The sequence below is a fragment of the Acomys russatus genome, chromosome 14 (genome assembly GCF_903995435.1).
Source record: "Acomys russatus chromosome 14, mAcoRus1.1, whole genome shotgun sequence".
Lineage (NCBI taxonomy): Eukaryota > Metazoa > Chordata > Mammalia > Rodentia > Muridae > Acomys > Acomys russatus.
In genome coordinates, this window is record NC_067150.1 from 20,742,251 (window position 1) to 20,752,054 (window position 9,804).

The 9,804-nt window shown below is 44.1% G+C and overlaps 1 protein-coding gene across 1 annotated transcript; it reads left to right on the forward strand.

The window, feature by feature from the left end:
• Positions 1 to 230: 230 nt before the first annotated feature.
• Thyn1 (thymocyte nuclear protein 1) lies at positions 231 to 9,739 on the forward strand. The gene is made up of 7 exons (XM_051156102.1): positions 231 to 313; positions 5,921 to 6,102; positions 7,485 to 7,553; positions 7,909 to 8,001; positions 8,464 to 8,559; positions 8,908 to 9,058; positions 9,499 to 9,739. Exons 1-7 carry the CDS (start codon positions 271 to 273, stop codon positions 9,543 to 9,545), a joined length of 681 nt encoding a protein of 226 aa, XP_051012059.1. The 5' UTR covers positions 231 to 270; the 3' UTR covers positions 9,546 to 9,739.
• The last annotated feature ends 65 nt before the right edge of the window (positions 9,740 to 9,804 follow it).

The window sequence follows — 9,804 nt, forward strand, 5'->3', positions numbered from 1 at the left end:
TGTGGTTGGTTCATTAAGGCTGGTGTGTTGGGAGAATGATGGTGGGAAAAGCCAAATCAGGAAGAGACTGAGGAGCGGTTAGGGGCAGACTATATGAAATGGAAAGGGCAGAGATAACGGAGGGAAGGAGTAGAACGGCTTAATCGTGACTTTTCTTCACAAGTCTCAGGTCTTTTAGGCTTCCTTGCCTCCATCTTGCACCGTGCAGGTTTTGGAAGACAAGAGTGCTTGTTACATTTCCGGTTATCTTTAGCCTACTGCAAAAAGACCATGCCAAGACCCCGGAAGAGACTGACTGCCCCTGCTGGCCCAGGTGAGCTGCTCCGAGGCTGCAAACGGCAGCACGTGAAGAACGTTTTCAGGGGGCATGCATTGTTATTTTTCCACTCCCTGATTTTGGAGGGACCTTGAAAGTTTTTGCTTATCGTCATCTTTACTCTTTCCACCAAACTTCCACTTGAAGTCCCTTCCACTTGTTTGTCCATTCAAGAAACAGCTTAAGCACTAAGGTGGCCCACACCTTTAGTAGGAGGCTGGGGCAGGAGCATTGCTTTGAGTTCAAGACAAGCCTGGGTTACATTGTGGCGGGTATCAAGTGAATACTACATAAGCAGGAGCCTGTCTCCAAAGATAAATATCTTTTACAACGTGTGTGGAAACAGACTTTTTAAAATTAGATTTATTAACATTTTTTTACGGTGTGTCTGCAGTGTGAGCAAACACACACACACTTTGGTCAGAGGATAACTTGCAGGAATCAGTACCCCCTTTCCACTGTGAAAATCAGGGTTTAAACTCAGGTCATCAGGCTTGGTTTAAAAAAAAAAAAAAAAAAGCGTTTACCAGCTAAGCCACCCTTAAATCATTCTTTTGAATGTAATAAGCTAAGTACAGAAAGTCGTGCATGGTTTCATGTGAAAAGTAAAAAAGTCAAAAGCTAGAAGTAGAAGAAAGGTCAGCAATTCGAGATCTTGACTATATAGAGAGTTTGAGACCAGCCTGGACTACAGGAGACCTCCACCTCTCATCACACACACACACACACACACACACACACACACACACACAGTGGTGGGTGGGATGGAGAGATTTCTTTTCCTCATTTTTCTATCTTATCAGCCTGTTAATTTGGTATTGCTAAGTAGCACAGGGGGACCTGAATTCCTGAACCCTCTGTCCCCACTCCCAAGTGCTTTGCTTATAGGTTTGCTAATCAACAGACATTTTCACTTAACCTTATATTTCCTGAACAATGTGACTTCAGAGGCTATGCAAATCTTCTCTGTAATTATTGTTAAGGCAGGTACTACAGGCATACTTAGAAGCTGTCTGCCGTAGGTCTTTTCTGTGGTCCTTGTGTTCTGGTTATCAGATTTTGTGTGTATGTGTCATGGCCCGTGTGCTGGTACAGTGGAATTGGTTCTCATCACATAGGCCCTAGGGGATAGAAATCAGGTCATTTGGCTGAGAAGTAAGTGCCCTTACCTACCAACACATCATCGACTGTCACTTAATGCTTGTGCTTAATTTTATGTTAAACCTCTTAACTGTTTTCAGACAGACTGCTGTAGCCTAGTCTGGCCTTGAACTTGTAGCAAGTCTCCTCCTGCCTTAGGCTCTAATGTTTGGGGATTACAGTCATGCGCCAACATGCCCAGTTTAAAATCTTAAAGCCCAATTTGGCTTCACTCTTACTGGCCTTGAAGGTCTTCTGTGTGGTGTAAGAATCCCAGGTTGTAAATTCAACTCAGATTGCTGTAGGCAGCAACTTGCTCTATTTCCTCCTGACAATGATGCACCGTACATGTCAGAACACAGGAGCGCTGGAGCCAAATATGACAGCTTGTGCTTGTCATCCGGACAACTGTCTGTGTTCTATGCCAGCCTGGGCTGCAACAAACAAACAAGAATGTGCAATAGATGGTTCCTGCCTGTCATCTTAGTGCTTGCGAAACTGAGGCAGGAAGATTGCTGCAAATTGAAGGCCAGCCTGGGCTACAGAGTTCTAAGGACCGTAACTCAAAATACATGTTTCAGGAAGTATAGTCAAACTGGTTGAAATATTAAACAATGTGTACAGGTATGAAAACACCATATGGCAGTTGGTGCCTATTAAATATGTACAGTTTTTGTTTTCTGTGTCAGTTAAAATTTAAGAGGAAAAGGCAATGAATTGACTGTAAAGTGAGAACAGTGAAGAAACTACCTTCTCCAAAGGAAAGTGCAGGTATACATGAGTGAAAAGATCCTTAAGACAGGTTTGTGTTGGCATAGAAGAGGAGGAATCCCATGGAATTCCTTGAGAAGGAAGCAGAATTTGAGCCCAGTCTGAAAAGAATGGGAAGACTTTCCACCAGCAAAATTCTAGAATTCAGAAAACATGTTTTTTTTTTTTCATTCACAAGAATGTATGCTATGTGGATAAAGAGCAGAAATTAATCAGTGGAAGGTAGAGGAAGCCTCTTTTAGGAATAACGGGTTTTAACACATTGTGGTTATTTAATCACATGTAGTATGCCTCTTCTTCTTCTTCTTCTTCTTCTTCTTCTTCTTCTTCTTCTTCTTCTTCTTCTTCTTCTTCTTCTTCTTCTTCTTCCTCCTCCTCCTCCTCCTCCTCCTCCTCCTCTTCTTCCTCCTCCTCTTCTTCTTCTTTTAAGATTTATTTATTTTTTTATTATGTATATAGTGTTCTGCCTGCACATACACCCACAGGCCAGAAGAGGGCATCAGATCACATTAGAGATGCTTGTGAGCCACTATGTGGTTGCTGGGGATTGAACTCAGGACCTCCAGAAGAGCAGTCAGTGCTCTTAACCTCTGAACCATCTCTCCAGGCCCCTTCTTCTTTTTTTTTTTAAATAGAAAATAGATTCTTCTTTCATACATCTTTACCACAGTTTTCCCCTCCTTCCACTCCTCCGAGATCTCTCCTCCTCCTCCCCCTCCCTCTACTCCCCCTCCTTCTTCCTTCAGAAAGGAGCAGGCCTCTGAGAGATAACCACCAAATTTGATGAAATAAGATACAATAAGACAAAGCAAAAGCTCTCACGTGCAGGCTGGATAAGGCAACATAACAGGAGGAAAAGAGCAGGCAGGAGAATCAATGATACAGGGCCAGGTGTGGTGGCGTACACCTCTAATCCCAGCACTGGGGTGACAGAGGCTGGTGGATCACTTTGAGTTTGAGGCCTGGTCTACAAAGTGAGTCCAGGACAGCGAAGGCTACAGAGAGACTCTGTCTCCAAAACAAAACAAAAAGAATCACTGACACCACTCCCACAGTTAAGAGTCAACAGAAACACTAAGCCAACAGCCATACATAACATCTACACGGAGGACCTGCTGCAGACCCATGCAGGCCCAGGGCTTGCTGTTTCAGTCTCTGAGCTCATAAGAGCCCTGCTTAGTTGATTTGGTGGCCTGTGATCTCCTAGTGTCTTCTATCCCTGCTGACTCCTACAGAAGTTTCTTCCTTGGGGTTCCCCCAGCTCCTAGGGAAGGGACCTGATGGAGCGCTCAGACCCTGCTGCCTGAGGCCTCTCTGATGACGACTGGACAAGGTGTAAGCACATGAACATAAGCATACCTGTTCTTAAGGACAGCTGGGAAACTGTGCTAAGATATGCTAAGTTCAGAGCCTCAGGCATCCATAATGATATTTAATGAAGACGTCTAGAGTAGCAAACTAAATTCTGAGATAGTAGAGTGAACTGTAGATTCAGGCAGATTTACATGACCCGCTGTGACTACTTCATAGCTATGTTCTACTGACTGGACCGTGACCTGCAGCACACTGTTCAGACAGACAGAACACCTCATAGGTTGTGTTGACTTACCAAATTAGGGTTGGTCCTGGTATGTTGAGTGAGTGCTGTGTCTCAAGCACATTTTCTTTTATCCACTTAGTAAAAGCCAGTTTTCAGGGCTGGAGATGTAGTTCAGTGGTAGAGCACTGCCTGGCATACTTGAGGCCCCAAGTTCAATTTTTAGAACTTCACAGGTGGGAAAATCAGGCCTGATGCAAAAGACCTGTAGTCCAAGCTATGCAGGAGGTAGATGGTTGTAAATTACAGTTTTTCTAGACTACAGAGTGAGCTGAAGGCCAGCCATGGAAATTTAGTGAGACTATGCCTCAAAATAAAGACAAAACAAAAAAGGGGTGGGGTATAGCTTAGTGACAGATTGCTCGTCTGGCATGAGTAAAACCCTTGGGTTTAGTCCCCATCATTGGAGAAAACAAACAAACTAGTTTGTTGTTTAAAAATACAAAAAACACTTCTACATAGTCCTGATTAAACTTCTTTCAAATTTCCCTTGACATCTTCAAGAGCCAGACAGGCATGTATGAAGGGAGAAAACAGTGTAAGATAACGATGAAAAGTGCTAATACTTACAGAACATTATGATGGAGTCTTTCCTTTGTGTTGTCAAATAATCATTGAGCAAGTTTCAAGTAGGTGCTTCACTGCGTCACAGGAAAGAATAGCCTGGTTAAAGGCACAGACTTAAGATGGGCATACTTATTGCTACAGTACCCTTGAATATTAATTCAATAGGGCCCCTGTGGAGGAACCTAAAAGATATCCTTTAAGAGTGTACTCTTTTTTATTAAGTTTGACAATTTCACAAATGTACAGAATGAAAGCAGGCTATTTTTTGTTTTGTTTTGTTTTGATTTTTTTTTTTTTTTTTTTTTTTTTTTTTTTTTTTTTTTTTTGGTTTTTGAGGACAGGGTTTCTCAGTGTAGCCTTGGCTGTCCTGGACTCGCTTTAGACCAGGCTGGCCTTGAACTCACAGAGATCCACCGGCCTCTGCCTTCCAAGTGCTGGGATTAAAGGCGTGCGCCACCACCACCAAGCACCTTTTAAAGGGTTTTACTGTTTATTTTGTATGTGTGAGTGTTTTGTCTGCATGCATGTCTATGCAACATGCTCATGCAGGACCTGCAGAGGCCACAGGGTCGATCCCCTGGGACTGGAGTTACGGACAATTGTGAGCCATGTGGGTACTGGGAATTGAACCTGAGTTTTATGGAATCTTAAGTAGAGCTATGTATCTAGCCCTAAGACCACTTTTATCCTACCCTCTCCCATCTCGCTACTATACCTAGACCTGTATCCTTCAAACCTCATGCACAAAATGCATTCATTTTGGTTTGTGGCCTACTGAGTTTAACCAAGGGCATCTAGGAAGCCGTGGGTTTGGAGCTGTCTACTGGAGGCTGGTGGGCTCAGCAGTGGCTACAAAACTCATGGCAGTGTCTCCCCCTCTCCAAGAGGCTACAAAACTCATGGCAGTGTCTCCCCCTCTCCTAGAAGCTACAAAACTCATGGCAGTGTCTCCCCCTCTCCTAGAGGCTACAAAACTCAAGGCAGTGTCTCCCCCTCTCCTAGAGGCTACAAAACTCATGGCAGTGTCTCCCCCTCTCCTAGAGGCTACAAAACTCATGGCAGTGTCTCCCCTCTCCTAGAGGCTACAAAACTCATAGCAGTGTCTCCCCCTCTCCTAGAGGCTATCAGTAGCCAATAGTTTTAGCAGTAAGATAGTGCCCTGTGAGCTCCGCCCCCATTCATAAATGACTGTTGACAGGGCCAGTCTTCTGTGGGCCCAGTGCAGGTGGTTGCAGTTGATGTGAGTTGATGGTTTGAGTGTTTCAGTCAAGAGGATGTCATTTTTGATCCCCTAAGGTGCAGGTATTGTGCAGTTTCTACAGAGGAGGCGAAGTTACTTCTATATAGGTTTGTGGTACTGCAACTAGTGTTTACAGAGCCTAGCTCTGAGTCCAGTTATGACACCAAGGAGTACATTTTTTGCTTGTTTGCTTCTTTTTTTTTTTTTTTTTTTTTTTTGTTAGTTTTTCACAATGGAGCACTGCCTCCCAGCAAGGTGATTGCTATTTTCCTTTGCTTTCCTATTGCAGACAAGAAGGAGCTATCAGAAAAACGTGCTAAAACTGAAAACTCAGAAGCTACATCAGTTAAGCTAGAGAGTACCAGCCCTCAGAAGACTTCAGCCTCTAACAACTGTGGCAAGAATGTAAGCAACTACTGGCTGATGAAGTCAGAGCCAGAAAGCCGCCTGGAGAAAGGTGTAGACGTGAAGGTGAGGCTAGCCCTGTGTCCTGTCATGCTGCTGCCCTGGGCTGGTGGGTAAAGCTGGTGGCCTGGTACCCACTGTGAAGGGAGAACCTGAAAGCTGCATTCTCACCACACATCCTCCAGATGCACGTGACTCCACTAAAAAGTGGGGAGTGTGCTTTACCATAGGGTTCCGACGCCAGCTTATCTTTGAAGGTGAAAGGAAAAGCAAAAATGCGTAGAATCAATAGTATTTATTATCTTTAACCTAAGGCCAGACAGCCCTTATCAAATTCTTGGGACCATAAGTGTTCTAGATTTTGCAATTAATTTGAATATCCCAACCTACCCCGACTCCCAAATCTAAATACTTTAATAAGATACACATGTATTTTTGACTTTTTGAATGTTAGAATATTCCAGAGTATTTTGTATTTCAGATGTTAAGATTAGGCATGCCCTGGTCTTATTTTAGCTTGTTATGCCATGTTTTGGTGGATGTCCCTGGGAGGCCTGTTCTTTTCTGAGGGGAGGCAGGGGTTGGCGGGGAGGGATGCTGGAGAGATTGGGGGGAGAAGAGGGGAGGGAAACTGTAGTCATTAAGTATGCAATATATGACAGAAGAATTAAAAAACAAAAAACATGCCCTACCTGGCTCTGTTTTTGGGATATCCTATCTAAGCAAGAGTTGGCAGATTTTTTTTCTGCAGAGAGCCACAACGACGTTTGGGTTTTTATAGTCTTGCATTTCAGCTCTGTCTCTAACAAGAAAGTGGCCACAAACAACACATTCAAAGGTGTGGCTATGTTCAGGTAAACTCTTATTTATAAAATCAGCCTTATGGTTCAATTTGCTAGTATCAGTCTTAGTTTGATATGGCTGTTACTTGCTTTTGAGATGATCTATGTAGCCCAAGCTGGCCTCTTAACTTTTGAGGTACCCCAGGTTGCCCTTGAATTTAAGATTCCCCTTCCCTAGGAGGGCTAGGCTTACAGGAGGGCACCACCACACCTGGCACTAGTTTGATTTTCTTTTCTTACTACTTTCCATGCTCCTATGTCTCCATGACAAGTGTTGCCGTATATTTAAGGAATGAATAGGTGATTTTAATAGATGGAGGAAAATAGAAATATTAGAGAATTGGGATACATTAATAAGTGAAACACAGAGAACCAGCAGACTGCTTTATTATTCTGGTTATCCATCCAACTAATATCTTAATTAGCAAAGACCACGATGTAAAGCCCAAGGTAAAACCCTACTTACCTTCTACATCAGTGGCTCCCTGGAACTAATTCCCAGCAACCCATCCCACTCCGGAAGAGTCTGTGACACTCTTCAGGGGCACGGAGAGAACTTACCGATTGGCCACTGACTATTTAGTGATTTTATTTTCTCTTGCCTAGTTCAGCATCGAGGATCTCAAAGCACAGCCCAAGCAGACAGCATGCTGGGATGGTGTTCGCAACTATCAGGTAAGGAGATAAGGGGCAGGGACCCTGAAGCCTACGCTAGGGTCTATGCCTGCCCCCTCCACTGAGCTCTGCAGCAGCAGAGCCTTTTCAGCCAGCGCTTGCTCTTCCTTGAACTCTATCTGAAACTGTTTTCAGAAATATCACAATCACTGTGACAGCATGCAGTCTGCAAGTGGCTTGGTTCTGATTCTGGCTAGTGTCCTAGAACAAGGCTAGGACGCTGAACAAAGAGACGGGCCTTATTATGAATCAGAGAGAAGCTGCAAAACAGGAAAAAAAAAAAAAATCTAGTGAAAACAGCCTTGGTTTCTTCCCAGCCAGTAGGCGGGTAATCCTTGTTTCTTCCCTGGCACAGGCTCGGAACTTCCTCAGGGCCATGAAGTTGGAGGAAAAAGCCTTCTTCTACCACAGCAACTGCAAACAGCCAGGCATCGCGGGACTTATGAAGGTCAGGTGCACACATTTTAGCCAGGATTCCTCTCTTCAGGGACTTACTCGTGTAAGCCTACAGCTTAAATAGGCAACAGTGAAAGTATGTACTCCGCTCCACACTGCCTGTCACAGAGCCGTGACCATCACCTGTGTGCTGAAGGTTAGACTATGAAGAAAGGCCTTCTTTCAGGCCCTGCTAATATTTCCTGTCCTCTGAGGTAGCTCTGCTTTGCTAAGACTTTCAGGATAAAACTGTGGAGCTGGGAGAAAATAAAAACCCATGGTTTCTGACAATAACTGTTAGCATACAGTTTTAGCATATACCTGTGACACTTTGTAAAAGTAGGATTTTTCTCCTAGCTATGCTTGCTTCGGTTGCCATTTCCAGATATCTGAGTACCTACCTACCAGCTGTCTCTGCCGAGAGAGATAGGAAGTCAGGAGCTAAAATGATTGCACATTTGGGATTTGTTTTCAGATTGTAAAGGAGGCGTACCCAGACCACACACAGTTTGAGAAAAACAATCCCCATTATGACCCATCCAGCAAAGAGGACAATCCTAAATGGTCAATGGTGAGTACTAATTGTTCTTCCTGCTTCATAGGGGAGAACGGTCAAAAGGCGAGAAAGAGTGTGGGGTGATTCTGGGTCAAGGAGTGCAGCCCAGCTCACAGTTAGATACAGTTTTACTTAATTGGGATAACAGAACAGAATATTGGCAGCCCTAACACCAGGCACCTCCTACAAATAGCAAAAACTCTGGGTGGGCACAAAAGCAAGACTGTAGTGTTAGCCACTCAGTAGGCCGAGGCTTGAAAATTGTTTCAGGGACAGGAGTTCAAGGACAGGCTCGGCAACATGGTGACCCATTGCTTAGGATTGGCTGAACGTATTTCTGTCCCCTACAATGCTGTCCAACAGGTGGATGTACAGTTTGTTCGAATGATGAAGCGTTTCATCTCCCTGGATGAACTGAAAGCCCATCACCAGGCCCACAAGGCTACTGGTGGCCCCTTAAAAACCATGACTCTCTTCACTCGCCAGAGACTTTCAGTTCAGCCTCTGACTCAAGGTAAGACCTAAATGTGGAGAAAGTATTAACCCTGAGCTGGTGTCCTGACCTTTGCCAACCATGAGGAAGGCTCTTAAGTTGCTCACTGTAGCCAGTACCCCAAGATATTCCACACTTCTTGTTGTTTTTTTAAATATTTATTTATTTATCTGCATGTACTCCTGCATGCCAGAAGAGGGCACCAGATCTCATTATAGATGGTTGTGAGCCACCATGTGGTTGCTGGGAATTGAACTCAGAACCTTTCGAAAGAGCAGACAGTGCTTTTAACCTCTGAGCCATCTCTCCAGCCCTATTCCATACTTTTTGAATGGACAACTACCTGCTGCAGGAACTTGTCAAGTAGCCGGCCAGTGCCCGTCATCAGCTTCCTATGCAGGAGATGATCAACACCCATTCTCCCTTTTCCTCCCCGTTGACCCCCACTTTTTCTTTTTTAGAAGAGTTTGATTTTATTTTGAGCCTGGAGGAAACAGAACCAAGTTAATGAAGGCTGTATTGATGGAGTGAACAAACCATTGATCCACAAAGTCAAGATTTTGTAAGACAGAAGGAGAAAGCATGGTATTGCTATCTGGGATCATGTGCGTGGGGAGTTTGTTAATTTTCCTAATAAAAGATTTAATGACAATGTTGAAAGCACTTTCTTCTAATCCTGTGTTGGGTATGGTAGAACCCTCCACTGTAGATGTCTTATGTTCAGGCGTGGTCCCTTCTGCCAACTGGAAGATGCTGTCCACTGTCAC